Source organism: Musca vetustissima, unplaced genomic scaffold, assembly GCF_032173495.1.
Source record: "Musca vetustissima isolate MV318-11 ecotype Yass unplaced genomic scaffold, APGP_CSIRO_Mvet_v1 utg12262, whole genome shotgun sequence".
Lineage (NCBI taxonomy): Eukaryota > Metazoa > Arthropoda > Insecta > Diptera > Muscidae > Musca > Musca vetustissima.
In genome coordinates this window covers 38,760-64,559 of record NW_026886139.1, presented here as the reverse complement: position 1 = coordinate 64,559, position 25,800 = coordinate 38,760, and the positions used below count along the sequence as shown (strand labels likewise).

Sequence of the window (25,800 nt, the reverse complement as noted above, 5' to 3'; positions counted from 1 at the left end):
GTGGGTATTCAATAGTCGGCCCGGCCGAACTTTAGGCTTTTTATGCCCTTCACCACATTGTGGTACAGGGTATTATGTCTTTGTGCATATGTTTGTAACAGGCAAAAGGAAACGAGATAGACACATGGTTCCTTTTGAGAATATGCATAGAATCACTTTCTAAGTCGATTTATGCATGTCCGTCCGTCTGTCTGTCCATGTTAAATTATAAACAAAGTACAGGTCGAATTTATGATCCGAATTGGATGAAATTTGGCATAGGTAACTTATTTGGCCCAAGGACGAACCCTATTGAAATTGGGAAAATGGGTTCAGATTTAGATATAGCTCCCATATATATTTTCGTCCGATTTAAGGTAAATGGTGCACGAAAGTCCCTAAATATCATTCGATTTACACGAAATTTGGTATAACTTACTAAATTGATGTGTGCTAAGTTTCGTGAAAATCGGTTCAAATTTAGATATAGCTCCCATATATATTTTCGTCCGATTTAAGGTAATTGGTACACCAAAGTCCCAAAATATCATTGGATTTGCACGAAATTTGGCACAGCGTACTGAATTAAGCCTGCTAAGTTTCGTGAAAATCGGTTCAAATTTAGATATAGCTCCCATATATATTTTCGTCCGATTTAAGGTAATTGGTACACAAAAGTCCCTAAATATCATTGGATTTGCACGAAATTTGGCACAGCGTACTGAATTAAGCCTAGAATGATGTGTGCTAAGTTTCCTAAAAATCGGGTCAGATTTAGATATAGCTCCCTTATATAGTTTCGTCCGATTTCATGTAAATGGTGCACCAAAGTCCCTATATATCTTTTGATTTGCACGAAATTTAGCATAACGTACTTAATTGAGCCTAAAATTTTGTGTGCTAAGTTTCCTGAAAATCGGATTATATTTAGATATAGCTCCCATATATTTTCGTCCGATATAAGGTAAATGGTGGACCAAAGTTCCTATATATCCTTTGATTTGCACGAAATTTGGCACAACATACTGAATTGATTATAGAATGATGTGTGTTAAGTTTCGTGAAAATCGGTTCAGATTTAGATATAACTCCCATATATATTTTCGTCCGATTTAATGTAAATGGTGCACCAAAGACCCTATATATCTTTCGATTTGCACGAAATTTGGCATAGCGTACTGAATTGATGCCGGAATGATGTGTGCTGAGTTTCGTGAAAATCTGTTCATATCTAGTTATACATATTTTCGTCCGATTTAATGTAAATAATGTACAGAAGTTCTTATGGTTCATAGCGTACTGAGTTTAATCCAGAATGATGTGTGCCAAGTTTCCTGAAAATCGGTTAAGATTTAGATATAGCTCACTTATATTATAGGTTGGTTTTAAGTAATTGACTCACCAGGGAACCAATATATGGCTGATAGGAACAAAACGTTCTGAAATTAGTACAACCTAACCTGTGACAAGTTTCGTGGAAATCGGTTCATATTTGGATATAGCTTCAATATATATTTTCGTCCGATTTTAAGTAAATTGTGCATCAAACTCCTCATGTTTGTCAGATTAACATCAATTTTTGCGCAATGTACAAAATTGAGTATAGAATAACGTAGTTGCGTTTTCTAGAAGTACAGACATAGCCAAACGGATGACAACGGATATTTGTTTGAAGTCGATTTACTTACTTTTGTCCCATTTTAACAAACGAATGACATGTTTATTGATAGATCTAGGTCGATTCATATTTAGACAAATATCACATATATTATTTCATCCAATTTCATTAGATTAGTCCTGTTTAATATACCCATAGTGGTGAAGGGTATCATATAGTCGGTCCCGTCCGACTTTACTACTTTCCTTACTACTTTTTCACTTTTTTACTGCTTTTCCTTCCCAGAACATATAGATTTCATCTTCAGCCAGGAGGTCTAGAAATTGTGGTAGAGGAATAAACATTATATCCAGCATTCTAATACTTGATGATTAGAATGCTGTTTGACATTGACTCTCATAAAAAATTAGCGACCAATTTTAGGTATTTTGAATGTACACTTCATAGTGGTCGCAGTTACAGGCTGTCTGAAGTCTGCTCCGCACGACTTTTTTGCTCTCTTAACTGGTATTTAATTGCATTAATTCGATGTTATTAGCGAACAAAAAAACTGTTCCTTTTTTAATATTTGCATTTGTGCCACATACACACGCACACTTCTGTATTTTTTAGTTTGTTTCATTTCATTGTAAAAAATGAGTGTTTATTTTAATTTCAACATTCCTTGCCTCTTCTACTATTTTGTAGCTTTCATCACAACTCAAACGAAGCGAAAGTTTGCCAGAATTCCATTAGGGAGAAAATGAATAAACGAATGAATTGCATTGCTCACAACATCTCTCAACACTCGCGATATTTAAATGCTAAAGTATTTAGCAAATCTGTGAAAGGGCAACAAAGCAGCAGCAACAGTAGGAGTACCGTGTACCAGTAGAATCGGCAGCAGGGGCAGCAATAGATGCAAGCTATCTCAAGTGGGAAATCATGTATTCGTTGTATTCCAAAAAGAAGAAGCAGCAAAATGAAAACTATGACTGGCGCCCAACACATCACCAACATGTTCAACAAAGCAAAGTTACAAGCGTCAGACCAACATGCCATGGAATGTATCATACAAAAAGTTGTAGGCTACTACTGTTTTACCCTGGAACTGGACACTGGGCTCATTGTATAGCCTCCCAGGCGAACAGCAAACAACGGAGAACACAAAAAAATCTCGCACTACCCTTTGCAACCTCACACAATTTCGACACTTCTCAGCAAACATTCATCTGCAGTAATTGTGCAACGCTAACAAAATATACCAAGTGCAGGCTCACTCGGTTTTTGGTTAGTTGATTTTGTTTATTTTTTCACGCAGCTTGCCAGCCTGTCGCTGTTTTTGTTGTTTTTTAGTTGGTGTCCTAACATTTTGTGTTTATGCGCCTCGCTGCATTTGAGTTGAGTAGGCCGTTATAACAACAAAATATCGGCTTCAGCAAGAGGTCTTAATTAAATTGGAATTTATCACATAACGAAGTAATGAATAATAGTGGAAATATTCACTGATTTCAACATTGGATGAAAAATAAAAAAAAATAAAAACACGAACTCACTGACAGGAAGTGTTGTATCGGCGGAAATGTAACACATCCTAAAAAAACTATGTACAAATATGTTGCGTTTGCATTCTATGCATAACAAAGTTTCAATTTAAATTCAAAATAATGTTATTTTAACCAGTGAGCGGAGCAGTATAGTCTGACGGGGCCGACCATACGATACCCTACACAACTACCACGGAACTCAAATTTTCTGTGGATGTTTATTCCGAGCCTGGCAATATTTCGTGATATTTGCACCCTCTTGCCCGGTTAGAGGTAAACAGCACCTCTTCCTCACACTGACATATTTTCCAAATATTACGAGTATTCAGTACAGCTATTGTCCACATTCCCTTCACCGTGGGTTGTGTTGTGATGTTCGGCTTTCATTTGTGGTCTACAGATCGACTCGAAAATAACACAAAAAATTAAGTTTTCGGCCCACTTCAATCCAAAATTATTATCTGATCATCGCCGAAAATTATAGTCGTTGTTCTTGACCATAACAGAAACCTCATGGAACATTTCAAAGCGATCAGCGCTATAGTTCCGCTCTCTAGAGTGATAATGGGTTACTAAATAATATACGAATACGAAGATACCTGTAAATATTTACGTGTAACTCCCACATCCGAGCACATACAACAATATAATTGGTATTAATTTAAAGGTCAACCACTCCTCTTGGATAAAATATAAACTTTTCGTCCTTCATGGGTAAATATATACGCTACAGACTACAAATGTTGTCATTTTTCACACAAAAGTCAGGGTCCATTTGACCCGCTAAATATTGACCGATCTTTATGAAGACAGACCATTATTTCACAATGTTCGGGCCATTAATGCGGCCTCTGGAGCGACCAGAAAAAACGACAAAAATTTAGTACTTGGTCCATTTTATCCCCTAAATTTTAACCGATCTTTCCCATTGTCTTCATTGGCCAGAACCCAACCTACATGCAAAATTTCGTGAAGATTGGTCCATAAATGTGGCCTGTATCGTGTTTACAAATTATAATGGACAGACGGACGGACGGACACACATGTCTAGATCGACTCAGCTAGTCGAGATATGACGATAGGTATACTTAAAGGTGGGTCTAGGACCAATATTTCGCGGCGTTACAAACTTTTGGGGCTGCACAAAGCTATAATACCCTGACAGCATAGTTGTGTAGGGTATAACCAGAACACGAGTGGGGATCAGTAATATTTTAAAACCAGTAAGGGGAAAGTAGTAAAGTCGGACGGGGCCGACTATATGATACCCTTCCCCACGTTGGGTATATCCAACGATTGAATCCTAACAGACGTCAAATTTTTGAAGGACCAGGGACAAGATTATGTAAATCAATTTAAATCTGATTTCAACTAAACTTGCCACACATTATGTTATAGTAACTTCAGTACGTAGTGCAAAATTTTGTGCCGATTGGACCCACCTTGGTGAAGCATTTATATCCAACTTCTAGGTTATTCTAACTCCAGTACGTTGTGCAAAATTTGTGTCAATTTTGTGTAAAATCGGACGACACATTTTACATTAAATCGGATATATATGGGAGCTATATCTAAATCTCGATCGATTTTCACGAAACTAAACACACATCATTTTAGACAAATCATTACGATATGCCAAAATTCGTGGAAATCGAAAGACATATAGGGACTTTGGTACACCATTTACATTAAATCAGACGAAAATATATGTGGGAGCTATATCTAAATCTAATCCGATTTTCACGAAATTTAACACATATCGTTCAAATTTCGTGGAAATCGAAAGATATTTGTGACTTTGGAGACCCATTTACTTTAAATCGGATACATATGGGAGCTATATCTAAATCTGGACCGATTTTCACGAAACTTAGCACACATCATTCTGGACCTAATTCAGTACTCTATGCCTAATTTCGTGCAAATCGAATGATATATAGGGACTTTGGTGCTCCATTTACCTTAAACTATATATGAGAGCTATATCTAAATCTAAACCGATCTCCGCGAAACTTAGCACACATAATTCTGGACTTCAGTAAGTTATATCAAATTTCATGCAAATCGAAAGATATATAGGGACTTTGGAACACCATTTACCTAAAATCGGGCGAAACTATATATGGGAGCTATATCCAAATCTGAACCGATTTCCGCGAAACTTAGCATACATCATTCTGGACTTAATTCAGTAAGTTATATCAAATTTCATGCAAATCGAAAGATATATAGGGACTTTGGAACACCATTTACCTAAAATCGGGCGAAACTATATATGGGAGCTATATCCAAATCTGAACCGATTTCCACGAAACTTAGCATACATCATTCTAGACCTAATTCAGTGGGCTATATCAAATTTCGGGACTTTGGTACACCATTTACCTAAAATCGGGCGAAGCTATATATCGGAGCTATATCCAAATCTGAACCGATTTTCACGAAACTTAACATACGTTATTCTAGACTTAATCCAGTACGCTATGCCAAAATTCGTGCAAATCGAATGATTTTCAGGGGCTTTGGTCCACCATTTACCTAAAATCGGGCGAAACTATATATGGGAGCTATATCCAAATCTGAACCGATTTCCGCGAAACTTAGCATACATCATTCTAGACCTAATTCAGTGGGCTATATCAAATTTCGTGCTATGTCAAATTTCGGGACTTTGGTATACCATTTACCTAAAATCGGGCGAAACTATATATGGGAGCTATATCCAAATCTGAACCGATTTCCACGAAACTTAACATACGTTATTCTAGACTTAATCCAGTACGCTATGCCAAAATTCGTGCAATTCGAATGATTTTCAGGGGCTTTGGTCCACCATTTACCTAAAATCGGGCGAAACTATATATGGGAGCTATATCTAAATCTAAACCGATCTCTGCGAAATTTAGCACATATCAGTTTGGACCTAATTCAGTAGGCTATATAAAATTTCGTGCAAATCGAAAGATATATAGGGACTTTGGTGCACCATTTACCTTAAATCGGACGAAAATATATATGGCAGCTATATCTAAATCTGAACCGATTTCCACGAAACTTAGCACACATCATTCTAGGCTTAATTCAGTGCGCTGTACCAAATTTCGTCTAAATCGAAAGTTATTTAGGGTCTTTGGTGCACTATTTACCTTAAATATATGGGAGCTATATCTAAATCTGAACCGATTTTCACGAAACTTAACACACATCATTCAAGACAATTCAGTTCGTTTTGCCAAATTTCGTGTAAATCGAAAGATATATAGGGACTTTGGTGAACCACTTACATTAAATCGGTCGAACATATATGTGGGAGCTATATCTAAATCTGAACATATTTTTCCCAATTTCTATAGGATTCGTACTTGGGCCAAATAGACGAGATGTGCCAAATTTCATCCAATTCGGATCATAAATGCGATCTATACTTTGTTTACAATTTAACATGGGCAGACAATCAGACGGACATGCATAAATCGATTTAGAAAGTAATTCTATGCATATTCTTAAAAGGAACCTTGTGTCTATCTCGTTTCCTTTTGCCTGTTACAAACATATGCCTAAAGACATAAGACCCTGTACCACCTGTAGGTGGGTTGTGACAAAACTTTCGTTCCATAAGCCGAGTTTAGAACAGATTTCCAGGCGCGTCGGTCTTTTGTGCAGTTTTTTCTACTTTGAAAGACCATTTTCGGCAATGTTGTCCTCGACTTGATCTTTCCATCGTATTCTTGGCCTTCCCCTTCTGCTTGAACCATCAGCTGGTTCGCTTTTATATGCCTTCTGGGCTGTGGCATCTTCATCCATTCTCACGACATTGTCTAGCCAACGTAGTCGCTGCAGCTCAATACGTCTAACAATATCGATGTCCGAGAATAGCTGGTACAACTCATGGTTCATTCGACGACGATATTCACCGTCAACGCAGATCGGCCCATAAATCTTTAGGAGAATTTTTCTCTCAAACACTTCATGAGCTATCTCATATTGGTTTGGTGAAGGGTATACAAAATAATTACACATGAAAAATGTAAACATACGAATCACCCTATGATTATTAAAACGACTCGCCTCCCTAAAATATGGTGTAATAATTACTATAAGAAAAATTATTGGTGAAATTAGTTTTTGCCTAAAAGTATGCTTTAATTTTATAATATTGCGATTTATGAATATGAAAATTGGTTGATATTTGTCCCCGTTTTGCTACAGCCCCAATACCGTCCTCTTTCCCTTTAGCTATATTGTTTACCCATAGGACTGTAATTTGGCATTCATCTAGTTCTAGTTCATCATGTTCTGTATAGCACATGTTTTAACATAGTCCAGCTCGAATTTCAGTACTTCAGTTTTAACTGAAGTTTGTGTATTATGACAGTCCGAGTACCTACAGCATTTTTTATGTTTTGTCATAGTCCTTTGTCATATCCTAGTTTAAATTTCGATATTTTTAAAGCTTCCTTCCTTCCAAGATATGTAATTCAGAACTACCTATGCCATTTACCTTACACGTGCTTAACAACAAATATGCGCCAATTGATCTATTCAATTATTTTTGAACATATATTATTCCATTTTTTTATTTATTCCAAAATATATTTTGTAATTATAAACAAAATACAAAAATTAAAATCTACTCTAAGTCCAGGCAACACGTTTTCGACCAAATCGAGGCCTTTCAGCAGTATCAGCTGTCACCACACGCAGTGGACGTTGGGCCTCCAGACGTTGATTATCCAATTCGCGGGGTGATGGTGCCATTGTCTCCCACACATCCAGATTAAGATCACGGAATGTTTTCGAAATGTTATCGACATAACGATTTCCCGAATTATCTCCATCTTTGTGATAAGAATCTACCCTTGAGGCAGTGGTCTGACAAGATTGTGGTCTAACAAATCTAGAGGAAGGAAGATTTAATTGACAACTTCTTGGTGTAGAGTCGGCAGATTTCTTTGCATCCTCCTCATCTGCACTTCTTGGTGTACAGACACATAGCACACCACGAGGAGATTCTTCTTGTTCCTTTATAAGTTGTTTCAATTTTTCGCTGGTACTCTCAATGGCATTGAGATGAGTTGTGCGTATATCCAGCAATTCATTTTGACGTTCCAAAGTATCATTTAACAGTTTACCCTTGGAATTACGTTCCATATTCAGAGCATCCTTAAGTTCCTTATAACGTTCCGCGGCCTGTGATTGCCACAGTTCTTCACAACGATGGAGATTATATTTCGCTTCTGATTCATACATGCCATCAATTTGTGTTAGGGTATACATTTCGGAATCCAATTTTTGACTAAGTTTCTTTTTAAGCTCTAGCAGGTTATCTGATTTGGAAGCATAGGCGGAGGTGCGTTCTAAAATGCAAATACACAATTTAATGTGATTACGATAGACCTCGGAACGTTTACGCATAAAAACTTTAATTTTAGTTAAATTGTAGGCACCACCAAAATTGGAAGGTTGTTGCAGAACTGCATAGCTTTCATCGAGCAGCTCTAATTCCTTTTCCAATTCTTCAATATTTTCGCGGATTTTTTGTTCCGCCTCCTTGAGATGCTCACATTCTTTCTGATGTTCCTGCAATTGTTCCATATGAGTCTCCTGCAGGGCACGGATCTCTTCTATTTCCCTTTGACGTATTTCCTGACGTTGCTTGTGCAGCTCTTCGGCACGATTTTGTTCAGCTTGAAGCCGTAGATTACGTTCACGATTTTCCATCTCTTCTTTTTCCCGTTCCAACTGATTCTCCACCTGTTTGTCCAGCCAATTTAGTTTCGCAATCACCTCATGATCACTTTTCGATTCGAAAATCAGATTTTCATCATCCACACCATGACGCCATTTACCGTAGAGCTTTGCCTCCAATTCCAATTTACGTCGTATCGCCTGTTGTTCTTTCAAATTGTCATTGATTTTTTCCAATGTTGTGGTGCTCACTGACCGAACTTTGCGATTACGTTGTCTATCTTTTAGCTCTGCATTATATTGTTCTTGTTCGTTTTCTAAAAGTTCTGCTAATTTTTTACGACGTTCTTCCAATTGTTTTTGTTTCTGTTTTTCTTCTTTGTCGCGTTGCAATTTTTCCTCAGCCTGTTTATAATATTCAGGTGTGGTCCAATTTTCAAAACGTGATGTCACCTTACCCCAATGATCGTAGTATTTATTCACGGCCTGGGTGCGTTCGATGTGCATGTGTTCCATTTCACGTCGCCGGGCGAACATTGCCTGTAATTGTTGTGCCTTGGTGGCCATCTGAAAAGGGGAAGGTAAAAGGATATTTTAGAATAAATTATTTCTTTAAAAAAAATATTTCATTTGATAATAAAATGAGGACATTGATCTCTTGAAGAAAATAGAGGGCATCTTGGCCACTGACCACCTTTCCTTTAGAAAAGATCCCAAATTTTGGGAGTTGAAAAATCTCCGATCACAGTTACTTCATAAAATGTCCGTGGGTCTGTATACCACAACGTCCTTTTCAATCATCAATGCATTATTGTGCTCCACGCCGTATTTTTATACCAATGTGTCTCTAATTTATATACCTCCGTTCCGAAAACTTTTTACATAGGTCCTTCCAGAAATAGTTTATTTAAATATGTTTTCTAAGGCAGGATAAAAACTTTAAAACGGACAAATAAAACACACAAATGTCAATTACTTTCGAGGACCCTACCTAAAACCTCTACCGAAAAAAAAATTAAATTTTCCCAGAGCATGACCTCCATTAAGCGATTGTTCAGACTTCGGAATTTCAAAAGTATTAGCAACATTTTCATACCGAATTTTTCCTCGCAAAACTTTTAACGAATAATTCGGCTCTAGCTACAGCAATTAAATGAGCGACGGTATATGAATTTTGTTTTTCCGTTTGTAAGTCTAAGTATGTCCGTCTGTTGTAATCACGAATTGATATAGATCGCCAAAATGTTGTATAGAGTCGTCCTTTGTCTGCAGGCAGGTCGATATCGGTCCACGTTTAGCCATAGCTCCCATATAAGGGTTACCACAAATTTTGGGTATTTTGGGATTCTTGATCGCGTTTTTCAACCGAATTCGCTGAAATTTGGTATATTGGATTCTTATTGGGTACCAAACATCTCCACTAAAAATTATAAATATCGGACAACTTTCTCTGATAGCCCCCATATAACGGTAACCTCAAATTTTCAGGAATTTGGGGGTTTTGAACGCATTTTCGACCGAATTGGCTGTAATTTAGTTCTTTGAGTTCTTATTGGGTAGCAAATCTCTACACTAAAAATTATAAATATAGGTCAATTTTTAATTTACAAAACATTTTTGTTGTTGTCTTGTTGTTGTTTTTTGTAATTAAAGAAAAGTCCTTATTTTTGATGGAGGGCATGATAACTCCTCACTGGAACATCGGAATCCGAAAATTCCAACGGTGTTAGAAAGAGTACATGTCTGGCTCTCGTATGAACTAGGATTATTGACTTAAATTAACAAAATGGCGGACCTTTGAAAAAATATTTTTGGAAAATCACCGATTTTTGACCAAAAACCAAGTTAAACCAGTGAGCGGAGCAGTATAGTCGGACGGGGCCGACCATATGATACCCTACACAACTACCACGAAAATCAAACTTTCTGCGGTTCTATATTCTGCGCCTGGACAATATTTCGAGATATTTGCACCCTTTTTTACCGATTATAGATCAACAACTTCACTTTCTAACCCTGGCATATTTTCCAATTTTTTTCTTGAAGTTAATTTTTACGGTTTGATTGACCGATCATCATCTAAACAGCCGCTCTAAATATTTGGTCAGATCCCCTTCATCTTGTAAAATATGTGATGTTCTGCATATAATAATTGCCTCTAGAGCGACTAGAAAATCTCACAAAATTAAAGTTTTCCGCTCATTGCACTCCGCTGAATGACATCTCAACTTCACCGAAAACTATAGGCGTCGTCATTGACCATAATCGGAAGATCATGTACAATTTCAAAGCTATCAGCGCGACATACCATAAGTTTGGTATCAATTTGAAGGTCAACAACTCCTCTTGGATATACTATTAACTTCTCGGCTCAATTGCCTTCAGGAGTAAGTATATACGCCCCAGAATAAAAATTTTGTAATTTTTCACACAAACGTCAGGGTCCATTTGATGCGCTAAATATTGACCGATCTTTATCAAAACAGGAATGCTTATTCTTTGGCACGATCCTCTTCTCCATGTAAAATTTCACGATGTTCGGACCATAACTGCGGCCTCTGGAGCTACCAGAAAAACCGACAAAAATTAAGTATTTGGTCCATTTCATCCCTTAAATATTATCCGACCTTTACCAAAAACAATAGGGGCCTTCATTAGGCCGAACCTATTCTCCATGCAAATTTTGGTGAAGATTGGTCCATAACTGTTGCCTGTATCGTGTTTACAAATTATAATGGACAGACGGACGGACGGACACACATGTCTAGATCGACTCAGCTAGTCGAGATATGACGATCGGTATATTTAAAGGTGGGTCTAGGACCAATATTTCGCTGCGTTACAAACTCTTGGGGCTGCCAAAGCTATAATACCCTGACAACATAGTTGTGTAGGAAGATCTTCACCGATTGGCTTTATCCTTGTTCATACGATAGCTATACACTCACAGAGAAATGTGTAAAAATTTGGAATCGATTGGGTTATTAGTTTTTGAGTTATCGTGCCCGCCATTCTTCAAGAATTCTTGAGATATTCACTTGAGATGTTGTAGGGACATTCTTGAATTAGTGTAGATTCGAATTAAATCAAAAAAAAAAAATTGACCCCGAGAATGGGGGGGTCCCCTCAAATGAGATGGGAAGGAGACTAATTATTCTATAGTTGGCACACATCGTATTGTCTCCTTTTTTATGCCCGGACACAGAATTCTGAGGTTTCAATCATTGGGAATGCATTCCTCTAGCCAAATTGTACTAATTAGTTGGTCTTGAATAGTTCGGTTGGTAATCTATCGGTACCTGCTGCTTTATTATTCTTAAGATTAATTGATATTCTGCTTGGCTAGGGGGTATACAATCTATACCGTTATCTCTCATTAGTTCTGGGGTATCTTCTTCACCGCTACTATTTGATACCAAAAGCTTTGCAAAATGCTCCTTCCAGATCCTCAACACGCTATTTGTATCTGTTACCAGGTTTTCTTCATCATCTCTACAGGAGTAAGTGCCTGCACCAAAGCCTTCCGTTTGGTATTTTACTAGTTGGTAAAATTTCCGGACTTCATTCTGATTTCTGTACATCTCGATTTGCTCACGCTCACATTTTTATACCCTCCACCATAGTATGGAGGGTATTTTTAACTCATCGAAATAATAATTTCCAAACCTATGAGGTATATATATTTTTGCATAGAGTCGTCTTTTGTCTGCAGGCAGATGGGCTATATAGGTCCACGTTTAGTGCTCAAAGAGCGATGAAGCACCTCAAACGGTGGCCAAACCAGGACTAACGGCCAGGAAGGTTCTGCTATGAATTTGGTGGGAATGGAAGGGGATTATTTATTATGAGCTGCTTCCATATGGCCAAACGTGAAATTCTGATCTCTACTGTCAACAACTGGGCCGTTTGAAGGTACCAATTGACCAGAAACGGCAAGAATTGGCCAACAGGAGAGGTGTCGTGTTTCACCAGGACAACGATAGACATCTTCAGTGACTTGCTAGAAACTTCGGGAGCTTGGTTGGGAAGTTCCAATGCATCCGCCATACAGTCCGCAATTGGCACCAAGCGATTATCAGTTTTTTCTTGCATTGCATAATTTCTTTAACGATAAAAAACTGATATCTAGAGAGGATTGTGAAAATCGACTAGAGTTTTTTGCAAATAGTGAGTAGGACTGCTATGATAGAGGCATTATGAACTTACCTTTATGGCAACATATCATACAACTAAATGGACATTCCGAAGCATGTTAAATAAAGTCCTATAGATAATATAAAACCAGTAAGGAAAGTAGTAAAGTCGGGCGGGCCGACTATATGATACCCTTCACCACTTTGGGTATATTCAACAGATGAATGCTAACAGACGTCGAGTTCTGCAACCTATACTAAATTTTTCATTTGTTCAGATATAGGGTTGCTTCTTACAATGGGACAAAATTACCAAAACTCAGGAGAAAATATATATAGAAGCTCTATCCAAATCTGAACCGATTTCAAAACTTTCCACATTTCAAAACTTTAGTACGTAGTGCAAAATTTGTGTCAATTTTGTGTAAAATCGGACGAAAATATATATGTAGAAGCTATATCAAAATCTGAACCGATTTCAATGAGAATGGTAGAGATTAACTTATATTAACTACAGTTTATTGTACAAAATTGTGTGGCAATCGGACAAACTTTGGGTCTTTAGTGCACAATTCATACAAAAATCAGGAAACTTTACACACATCACTCCAGACTCATTTCAGTACACTATGCCAATTTTTATGCAAATCGAAATATGTATAGAGACTTTGGTACACCATTTACATTAAATCGGACAAAATTTATATAGGAGCTATATGTAAATCCAAACCGATTTTCACGAAACTTAACATGCACTATTCTAGACTTAATCAAGTACGATATGCAAAATATCGTGCAAATCGAAAGATATATAGGGACTTTGGTACACCATTTAGCTTAATTCGACGAAAATATATATGGGAGCTATATATAAATCTGAACCGATTTTCAGGAAAATTAACACACATCATTTTAGACCTAATTCATTTCGCTATGCCAAATTTCGGGCAAATCAAAAGATATATAGGGACTTTGGTACCCCATTTACCTTAAATCGGACGAAGATATATATGGGCGCTATATCTAAATCTGAACCGATTTTCAGGAAACTTAACACACATCATTCTAACCCTAATTCATTACGCTATGGCAAATTTCGTGCAAATCGAAAGATATATGGGGACATTGGTACACCATTTACCTTAAATCGGACGAAAATATATATGGGAGCTATATCTAAATCTGAAGCGATTTTTTCCCAATTTCAATAGGGTTCGTCCTTGGACCAATTAAGTGACCTGTGCCAAATTTCATCCAAATCGGTTCATAAATGCGACCTGTACTTTGTTAACAAAAATACATGGACGGACGGACATGCATAAATCGACTCAGAAAGTGATTCTATGCATATTCTCAAAGGAACCATGGGTCTATCTCGATTATATTTGCCTGTTACAAACAAATTGATATTTTTTAAGAACAAAGGGTTTTATAAGGACCCATTGGTCAGTATAGAGACCATAGGTCTTAATAAAGACCAATTAGCATTTGTAAACATCTGTTTTCTCTAGACAGACTAATGGTTTTTAATCACACTTATGTTCTCTCTTTAGACCTTACATACCAATTGATCTTTATAAAGGTCTGCAGTTTCTATCCCTGTGATTTACATAGAGACCAATTAGTCTTTATACACACCTATGGATTCTATACAGACCTGTGGTTCATATACACTTCCAATTATTTCAATTTTTTTATTAAACATAAAGAATTTTTAAATTAGCGATTTGGAAACTTTTTAAACACAGCCAAATTATTTTTCAAATAAATGTCGTTTAGTTCAATTTGGACCTTTTTTGTGGGATTTTGAGAGATTTGAAATTGACATTTTAATAATTTAACATATTAAATTATCTTAAGACCTTTAAAAATATATCGATTTTTGAGACCGAAAATAAGTGTGCTCTTCACCTTAAAGTCGAAGGAATTGCGAAATGCAATTATTATAACGATTCTATTTTTATTTAGATCGAATAAAATATAACTCTTTCTTAGGACCATCAGACCAATAAATGAAATATTCCATTCTTATGAATAATCAATTTCTAGAATAGTCGATTATTTTGCATAAATGCCTTTGCCAACTTATTAAGGGTATTTTAAATTTCAATTATATAGATAGAAATCTTCCAAGAAGTGCTTCAAACTGTTATCACCAAAAAGTAATAATACAGCAAATCGTGTCTGTCCACTGATAATGGGATAAAATGGCACGGTATTAATTTTTTATCTATTGGCCCAGCTATAACAACTATCTTCAGTGATAGTAAGAGTAATATTTGTTATGATCGCACTTATTTTGGGGGGAGCCGATAATCTGCACAAAATTTTGTGCCAGGCTAATTAAAGTAAACCCCAACAAAAAGAAAACAAAATCAATAGGGCTATGGCATTTTTTATATTATCAACATTTTTTCTTAAAAAAAAAATATATATATTTCAAAAACAACGTCACTCGAAGAAAGCGATTAGTATTTAAAGGTTGATTCGATGGAAAACGAATCATCAGTTAAATTATAGTCTTTAACCACACAACACAACAATGAAGGTTTTCTTTGCTCTCTTGGCTGTACTCTGCTGTAAGTTACAAAATCGAAAAGCGATATATTTTTCTAATCCGACTTCTCGCATTTACGTTTAATAACACCTAATACTTGTTTGTTTGCTTGCTTTTTTCGCGCTCTAGGCACCAGTGGCATTTCTGCCATCAACATCATTACCAAATCCCAATGGGGTGGTCGTGCTGCCACCTCTAAAAGCTATTTGGCCAAAGGTTTGAGCTATGTGGTCATCCATCACTCGGCTGGTGCCTACTGCAACACCCAAGCCACCTGCAGTGCCCAGATGCGTAACATGCAATCCTATCACATGGATTCTTTGGGCTGGGCTGATATCGGTTATAACTATGGCATTGGTGCTGATGGTAACATCTATGAAGGTCGCGGTGCTGGTGTTATGGGTGCTCATGCCACCAACTGGAACAGCAAATCCTATGGCATTATGTTCATTGGTAATTACAATAACTACACCCCAACTGCTGCTCAAATTTCCAAGGCTAAAGAATTGATTGCCTGGTTGGTATCTCAGGGTTATGTCTCGTCCAATTACACTTTGTATGGTCATCGTCAAGTCGGTTCCACCGAATGTCCCGGTAATAATTTGTACAATGAAATTAAGAAATGGTCCAACTGGAGGGCTTAAACAATGCTATTGTTCGTTTAAAGGAAAATAAAATTGTTAAATGACTGTCTGATCAAAAATGAAATGCTTGTTTGATTTCAATGGCCGGAATGAAAAGATTTTTTCATGTACAAAATCTAAGAAGTGAGGAAGTTCGCAATAATATCTCTTTAGACGTAAATGTACTCCGATGATAAGGTATATTGAAAACTCACAAGTTCTAGTAGGAATGAAATGTATTTCTATGATGGGGTCTGTTGAAATACGAAAAACGTACCGTCGTATTATTTAGGTATGATATTCACTAGATTTATTACTGTAGAGATGAATAAACATTTTCTATTAATGACTACAATAAAGTTTATCCAATTAAATTATTTTTTAAGGTCACGTGTATAGGTATCTTGAATGCTGGAAAACGACAAAAAATCATTTTGACAAATTCGCGTATATAACCGCGTTTTTCTTCAAATTTATTTTACATACATTTATGCTTGTATTATCGTATTCGCGAATTTCGTGTGAAAATAAGTCAAAAATACACGAACTAGGTGTACTTTTGTGTATTTTCATAGGAGATTACTGAAATCTGATGCGCATAAAAATCTTATGCACGTTGCGTCATTTTTAGAATTTTTGCTATATGGCCGCTATATGAAACATCGAAAAAATCATAATTATTGGAAGAGGTTTATTCGGTTTATACGAAAACCGCATACGCATCAACTGATTTCAACGAATACGCGAACTGTATGCTTTTTAATGTCGACCATACTGCAACTGCAATATATTTGGTCATTATACCCTTAACAGGCAAAAATAATCGAGATAGTCCCATGGTTCCGTCTGCCCGCCCGTCCATGTATTTTTGTGAACAAAGTACAGGTCGCATTTATGATCCGATTTGTATGAAATTTGGCATAGGTCACTTATTTGGCCCAAGGACGAACCCTATTGAAATTGGGAAAAATCGGTTCAGATTTAGATATAGCTCCCATATATATTTTCGCCCGATTTTATGTAAACGGTCCCTATATTCCTTTCGATTTGCTTGAAATATATGTGTTAAGTTTCGTGAAAATCGGTCCAGTTTTAGATATAGCTCCCATATATATTTTCGTCCGATTTAAGGTAAATGGGGCATCAAAGTCCCTATATATTTTTCGATTTGCACGAAATTTGGCACAGCGTAATGAATTAGGTCTAGAATGATGTGTGTTAAGTTTCCTGAAAATCGGTTCAGATTTAGATATAGCTTCTATATCTGACCAAATGGAAAATTTAGTATGGGTTTCAGAATGACATGTTTATGGATCCAATTTCATTTTACTGGTTCTTTTTTTTACTGGACGTCTGTTAGGATTCATCTTTTGAATATACCAAAAGTGGTGAAGGGTATCATATAGTCGGCCCCGTCCGACTTTACTACTTTCCTTACTGGTTTTTAAATTAAAAACTCTTAACAGAGGAGGAATTTACGGATATTTAACAATCCTCTAAAAGAATTTGTAGAATAAATTGTCACATGTTTTAGTAGATCGAGACATAAACGTATTCCCCTAACCATACTAAACCAGTAAGGAAAGTAGTACAGTCGGACGGGACCGACAATATGATACCCTTCACCACTATGGGTATATTAAAAAGGTTATTAACATGAAATTGGATGAACTAAAATATATGACCTTTATCTAAATGTGAACCGACTTAGATCAATCCATAAACATGTGATTCGTTTGTTACAATGGGATCAAATCCTGTAAACGGATTTAAAGTAAATATCAATCGCGAACCCGTTGGATATTTAGAGCCCAAGTAACACGCAATTACGTCATTCTATTCTGAAAAACATGAAGAGTTTGGTGCACCATTTACTTAAAATATGATGAAAATATATATGGACTAATTTATGAACGTTTTGTTCCAAATGAACATATTTTGGGTCCTTGGGTCCCACATAAAATCGGACGAAACTATACGGGAGCTATATCTAAATCTGGACGGATTCCAACAAAACTTGACTATAAAACTATACTATCTTAAGTACGTTGTGCAAAATTTTGTGTCAATCGGCCTTACTATGAGTCTATGGTGCACCATTTATTTAATATTGGAAGATAATATATATGGGAGCTATATCTAAATTTCGTTCAAAATTAAAAAGTAAAATTAAATCAGGCAAAAATATATGGGAGCTATATCTAAATCTGCACCAATTTTCATGAAACTTTCTTAATTCAGACGTAATTCAGTACGCTATGCCAAATTTCGTCCAAATCGAAAGATATATAGGGACTTTGGTGCACCAATCGGGGGAAAATATATATAGGAGCTATATCTAAATCTGAATCGATTTTCACGAAATTCAACACACATCATTCTAGACTCAAGTCAGTACGCTATGCCAAATTTCGTGGAAATCAAAATATATATAGAGACTTCGGCGAAACCTTTACATTAAATCGGTCAAAAAATATATATGGGAGCTATATCTAAATCTGAACCGATTTTCAAGAAATTTTACACACATCATTCTAGACTCAAGTCAGGACGCTGTGCCAAATTTCGTGCAAATCGGAAGATATATAGGGACTTTGGTACACCATTTACATGAAATCGAACGAACATATATATGGGAGCTATGTCTAAATCGGAACCGATTTTCACGAAATTTGGCCCACATCATTCTAGACTTAAGTCAGAATGATGTGGGCCAAATTTCATGGAAATTGAAATATATATAGGGACTTTGGTGAACATATGTAAAAATCTGCATATTTTATGTAAAATGTTACATTATTACTATGTTCTGAATCCATTTTCTCCTTCCTATTCCTACACACATCATTCTAGACTCAAGTCAGGACGCTGTGCCAAATTTCGTGCAAATCGGAAGGTATATAGGGACTTTGGTACACCATTTACATGAAATCGAACGAACATATATATGGGAGCTATGTCTAAATCGGAACCGATTTTCACGTATCATTCTAGAACAGAATGATGTGGGCCAAATTTCATGGAAATTGAAATATATATAGGGACTTTGGTGAACATATGTAAAAATCTGAACCGATTTTCCAGAAATTTTACAACCATCATTCTAGACTCAATTCTGTACGCTTTGCCAAATTTCGTGCAAATCGAAAATTTATAGGGACTTTGGTACACCATTTACATGAAATCGAACGAAAATATATATGGGAGCTATATCTAAATCTAAACCGATTTTCAATAAATTTTACACACATAATTTTAAACTCAATTCTGTACGCTATGCCAAATTTCGTGCAAATCGAAATATATATAGGGACTTTGGTGCGCCATTTACCTTAAATCGGACGAAAATATATATGGGAGCTATATCTAAATCTGAACCGGTTTTTCCCAATTTCAATAGGGTTTGTCCTTGGGTCAAATAGACTAGCTGTGCCAAATTTCATCCAATTCGGTGGACCGATATAGCCCATCTTCGAATTTGACCTGCCTGCAGACAATAGACTCTATGCAAAATTTTGGCGATATATCTCAATTCGTTTAGACACTAAAGTGATTACAACAGAGGGGCAGACGGACATGCTTACAACATTCTGGACCTAATTCAGTACTCTGTACCAAATTTCATGCAAATCGAAAGATATAGAGGGACTTTGGTGCCCGATTTACCTTAAATCGGACGAAAATATATATGGGAGCTATATCTAAATCTGAACCGATTTTTCCCAATAGGGTTCGTCCTTGGGCCAAATAAGTGACTTATGCCAAAATCCAAATCGGATCATAAATGCGACCTGTACTTTGTTTACAATTTAACATCTACAGACGGACGGACGGACATGCATAAATCGACTCAAAAAAGTGATTCTATGCATATTCTCAAAAGGAACCATGTGTCTATCTCGTTTTCTTTTGCCTGTTACAAACATATGCACAAAGATATAATACCCTGTACCACAATGTGGTGAAGGGTATAAAAATAATGTCAGGGGGCCGGTCCCCCTTGCTTACATCCCACTATGTCGCGAGTTCATATAAACAGCGGCCAAAAATAGAAGGAGTTATCGTAAGTTAATGAAATTTGGTACATGTGCTTATTATTGGCCTAAAGAGCAACTGAAAAATTGGATAGGTCGGACCAAATTGGATAGGTTGGATCAAGATTTGGTATACCTCCCATATAATGGGTCTTGAGAATGTCACCCTTTTTGGCCTATAAAATCTTTAATATTCAAACAAATTGAATGAAAATTGGCAATTTACATTTAATAGGGCCTATAAAGCAACTGACCAAAAACTGGGTAGATCGGACCAAGATTTGATATACCTCCCATACAAAGGGTCTTGACAATTTTACTATTTTGGGCTATAAAATCTTTAATATTCAACCAAATTCAATGAAAACTGACAAATTGGATAGGTCGGACCAAATTGGATAGGTCGGACCAAATTGGATAGGTCGGACCAAATTGGATAGGTCGGACCAAATTGGATAGGTCGGACCAAATTGGATAGGTCGGACCAAGATTTGGTATACCACCCATATAATGGGTCTTGAGAATGTCACCCTTTTTGGCCTATAAAATCTTTAATATTCAAACAAATTCAATGAAAATTGGCAATTTACATTTACTTATGCCTATAAAGCAACGGACCAAAAACTGGGTAGACCGGACCAAGATTTGATATACCTCCCATACAAAGGGTCTTGAAAATCCGATTTTTGGACATATAAATTGTTTATATTCATCCAAATTCCACGAAAATTTTCATGTCTTCGTCCAAATTACATCAAATTTGTTCGCGCTGCTACTAATTATTTGTTGGTATGAGTTGTTAGCTTCTTGTGAAAGTCGCTCAAAAGGTATTGGACTGCACTTTGCGTATCCCATGCCATGAACTAATATTTTTCTGTATGAACTTTCCACAAAGGTAATTCATTTGAGACCTCTAAATTAAGATAATAAGATTATGTCTCAAATGATCTGATAAATAAGTATAATCTTCAAACTGACTGAAAACTTATTTAAAAGCTATATTTTAAAACCTATTCTCCCATATATCCGCTTCGAATAACGTTTTTACCACTTAATTGCATATTTTATGTAAAATGTTACATTATTACTATGTTCTGAATCCATTTTCTCCTTCCTATTTGAACCTCAATAACTTATTCAATTGTATACATAACATATTTGACCATTCGCTTCTAACCATTTCGTGAATATGCCATATTTTTTCATAAGGTGGTCACCAAAAAAGTTAAATAACTTAGGACCGCAGGACTCCGCAGCAATTTTTTTTATTCCTTAAATAACACACTTTTCACCACTCAAATAAAAAAAATAGAGCTAACCTTTTTTAAACTGTTTTTTCTGCTCCACTAATTTCAAAATTTGTTTTACAACTTTATGATATCTATATACATACAAACTAAAGCGAATCCTAGTTTTTACATCTACAGACCTATGTTCTCTCTGGAGACATGTGGTATCTACGCACTTCCAATCAGTTCGATTACATACCAATTGATCTTTATAACTTATAATGGTCTCTATACAGACCAATTGGGCTATATAAGTCCATGTGTTATATATAGAGAACAATTAGTCTTTATTCATACCTGTGGATTCTATAAAGACCTTTGGTTTCTATACACCTCCAATCGGCCTCCATACAGACCAATTGGTTTTTATGTACACCCGTAGTCTCAATACAGACCTAGTTGACTTTATAATTCCAATTTTAAATGGGAGTGTCTTTATAAAGCCAATTGAAAAGAACTTAACATGGGCTAGGTTCAGTGGTTAAGTTAGTATATCACATTGAGCGAGTGGTGTAAGCCTTAATATTAATTCTATACATATCACAAATCTTAAAAACATGTTCCCAATATATTAAGACCATTAAAAAGATATCGATTTTTTGAGACCGATAATGAGCGTGTTCTACATCTTAAAGTCGAAGAGATTGCGAATTGTTATTATATTACCGATTCTATTTACATTTCACAGCTGATTTAGATCGAATAAAACAGATCTCTTCCTTAGGACCATCAAACCAATTAATAATCAATTATTATAAATAATCAATTTCTAGAATAGTCGGTAATTTTGCATAAATACCTTTGCCAACTTATTAACGGTATTTTAAATTTAAATTATATAGATAGAAATCTCCCTAGAAGTGCTTCAAACTGTTATCACCAAAAAGTAATAATAGAGCAACTCGTGTCTCTCCATTGATAATGGGATAAAATGGCAAATTATTAATTTGTTTTATCTATTGGCCCAGCTATAACAACTATCTTCAGAGATAGTAAGAGTATTATTTGCAAAGTTCGCACTTATATTGGGGGGAGCCGATAATATGTACGAAATTGTGTGCCAGGCTAATTGAAGTAAACCCCAACAAATAGAAAACAAAAGCAATAGGGCGAAGGCATTTTTAATATTATCAATATTTTTTTCTTTTTAAAAAAATATATAGTAACAAAAACGTCACTCGAAGAAAGCGATTAGTATTTAAAGGTTGATTCGATGGAAAACGAATCATCAGTTAAATTATAGTCTTTAACCGCACAACACAACAATGAAGGCTTTCTTTGCTCTCTTGGCTGTACTCTGCTGTAAGTTACAAAATCGGAAAGCGATATATTTTTCTAATCCGACTTCTCACATACACGCTTAATAACTCCTAATACGTGTTCGTTTGATTTTTGCGCGTTCTAGGCACCAGTGGCATTTCTGCCATCAACATCATTACCAAATCCCAATGGGGTGGTCGTGCTGCCACCTCAAAAAGCTATTTGGCCAAAGGTTTGAGCTATGTGGTCATCCATCATTCGGCCGGTGCTTACTGCAACACCCAAGCCACCTGCAGTGCCCAGATGCGTAACATGCAATCCTATCACATGGATTCTTTGGGCTGGGCTGATATCGGTTATAACTATGGCATTGGTGCTGATGGTAACATCTATGAAGGTCGCGGTGCTGGTGTTATGGGTGCTCATGCCACCAACTGGAACAGCAAATCCTATGGCATTATGTTCATTGGTAATTACAATAACTACACCCCAACTGCTGCTCAAATCTCCAAGGCTAAAGAATTGATTGCCTGGTTGGTGTCTCAGGGTTATGTCTCGTCCAATTACACTTTGTATGGTCATCGTCAAGTCGGTTCGACCGAATGTCCCGGTAATAATTTGTACAATGAAATTAAGAAATGGTCCAACTGGAGGGCTTAAACAATGTCTTTGTTCGTTTAAAGGAAAATAAAATTGTTAAATGACTGTCTGATCGAAAATGAAAAGCTAGTTTGATTTCAATGGCCGGAATGAAAAGGTTTTTTCATGTACAAAATGTAACAAGTGAGGGAGTTCGCGATCATATCTCTTTAGACGTAAATACACTCCGATGTAAAGGTATATTGCAAACTCACAAGTTCTACAAAGAATGAAACGTATTTCTATGATGGGGTCTATTGAAATTCGAGAAATATACCTAAAGTCGGAGAATTTATTTACGATATTCACTAGATTTATCACTGCAGAAATGAATGAACTATTGCTATTAATGACAAGAATAAAGTTTATCCAATTAAATTATTATCAAAGATAACGCTAACACCACTTTGAAAATATTTTTTCTATATCACTTCCCCGAAAAGCCAAACAACCTATGAACAAATCGATATATTGGTCATACGAATTTTCATCGATTCGTCGTTTTTATATCCTCCACCATAGTATGGAGGGTATATTAATTTTGTCATTGCTTTTGTAATTCATCGAAATGTTTATTTCCGAACCTACAAGGTAAGTATATTCTCAATCAGGGTTTAAGTCTAAGACGATCTAGCAATGTCCGCCCGTATGTTGTAATCACGCTACCTTTTGAATGAATTGAGATAGGGTGCTGTAATTTTGCACAGGGCTGTATTTCACCATATAACGACACCCCGAAAATTTCAGTGTTTTGAAGGTTATGGTCTAGACACGCGTTTAGGTCTGCAACCTCTATAATTATACCTAACGATTTTCGGTATTTTTAATATTAAGTGTGAATTGCAGTATCTTGAGGATTTTATGCAATTATTCCCCCATACCATGGATTGTCAATATCGCCCCACGGCTTGGGGTCTTGAGACTTTAAGGAAAATGCTCTCAAAAAGCGCATCTAACTTGAAGAAGAGCAATGAAACTAGGGCTAACAATAAAAGGGTTCGATTTGAAGCACCCTGGAGTGAGCGGGGACGCTTCAAATTTCTTCAATCCACTCTCAACGATTTTCCGAAATGAAAAAAGTTACATTTTTGCGTCCGTATGTTTTATTGTACCCTACACAACTATGTTGTCAGGGTATTATAGCTTTATGCAGCCCCAAAAGTTTGTAACGCCGCGAAATATTGGTCCTAGACCTTTAAGTATACCGATCGTCATATCTGGACTAGCTGAGTCGATCTAGACATGTGTGTCCGTCCGTCCGTCTGTCCATTATAATTTGTAAACACGATACAGGCCACAGTTATGAACCAATCTTCACGAAAATTTGCATGTAGGATGGGTTCTGGCCAATGAAGACCCCTATTGGTCCTAGACCTTTAAGTATACCGATCGTCATATCTGGACTAGCTGAGTCGATCTAGACATGTGTGTCCGTCCGTCCGTCTGTCCATTATAATTTGTAAACACGATACAGGCCACAGTTATGAACCAATCTTCACGAAATTTTGCATGTAGGATGGGTTCTGGCCAATGAAGACCCCTATTGGGAGAGATCGGTTAATATTTAGGGGATGAAATGGACCAAACACTAAATTTTTGTCGGTTTTTCTGGTCGCTCCAGAGGCAGCAATAATGGTCCGAACATCGTGAAAATTTGCAAGGAGAAGGGGATCGGGCCAAATAATAAGCATGCCTGTTTTGATAGAGATACCAAATATTTAGTCAAATGTGCTCGACTTTTGTGTGAAAAATGACAAAATTTGTATTCTATAGCGTATATATTATTTATTTAGTAACCCATTATCACTCTAGAGAGCGGAACTATAGCGCTGATCGCTTTGAAATGTTCCATGAGGTTCCAGTTATGGTCAAGGACAACGCCTATAATTTTCAGTGATGATCAGATAATAATTTTGGAATGAAGTGGACCGAAAACTTAATTTTTTGTGTTATTTTCGAGTCGATCTATAGACCACAAATGAAAGCCGAACATGACAACATAACCCACGGTGAAAGGAATCTGGACAATAGCTGTACTGAATACTCGTAATATTCGGAAAATATGTCAGTGTGAGGAAGAAATTGGGATAAGTCGATCCAGATTTAGATATAGCTCACATATATATTGCCGTCCGATTTAATGTAAACGGCATAACGTACTGTATTGAAACTAATGTGATGTCTGCCAAGTTTCGTGAAAATCGGTCCAGATCTAGATATAGCTCCCATATATAGTTTCGACCGATTTTATGCAAATGGTGCACCAAAGTCCCTATATATCTTTCGATTTGCACGAAATTCGGCATAACGTACTGAATTGAACCTAATGTGATGTCTGTCAAGTTTCGTGAAAATCGGACCAGATTTAGATATAGCTCCCATATATATTTTCGTCTGATTTTATGTAAATGGTGCACCAAAGTCCCTATATATCTTTCGATTTGCACGAACTTT

The 25,800-nt window shown here is 36.4% G+C and overlaps 3 protein-coding genes across 3 annotated transcripts; 2 read left to right on the top strand and 1 right to left on the bottom strand.

Moving 5' to 3' along the window:
* Positions 1–7,758: 7,758 nt before the first annotated feature.
* On the bottom strand, positions 7,759–9,378 carry LOC133333611 (trichoplein keratin filament-binding protein). The gene has a single exon (XM_061541922.1). It carries the CDS (start codon positions 9,376–9,378, stop codon positions 7,759–7,761), a length of 1,620 nt encoding a protein of 539 aa, XP_061397906.1.
* Positions 9,379–15,486: 6,108 nt separating this feature from the next.
* On the top strand, positions 15,487–16,150 carry LOC133333610 (peptidoglycan-recognition protein SC2-like). The gene is made up of 2 exons (XM_061541921.1): positions 15,487–15,523; positions 15,631–16,150. Exons 1-2 carry the CDS (start codon positions 15,487–15,489, stop codon positions 16,143–16,145), a joined length of 552 nt encoding a protein of 183 aa, XP_061397905.1. The 3' UTR covers positions 16,146–16,150.
* A 6,556-nt stretch (positions 16,151–22,706) lies between these two features.
* LOC133333612 (peptidoglycan-recognition protein SC2-like) lies at positions 22,707–23,367 on the top strand. Its single transcript, XM_061541923.1, has 2 exons — positions 22,707–22,749; positions 22,853–23,367. The coding sequence occupies exons 1-2, from the start codon at positions 22,713–22,715 to the stop codon at positions 23,365–23,367; spliced, it is 552 nt and encodes a 183-aa protein (XP_061397907.1). The 5' UTR covers positions 22,707–22,712.
* Positions 23,368–25,800: the final 2,433 nt, after the last annotated feature.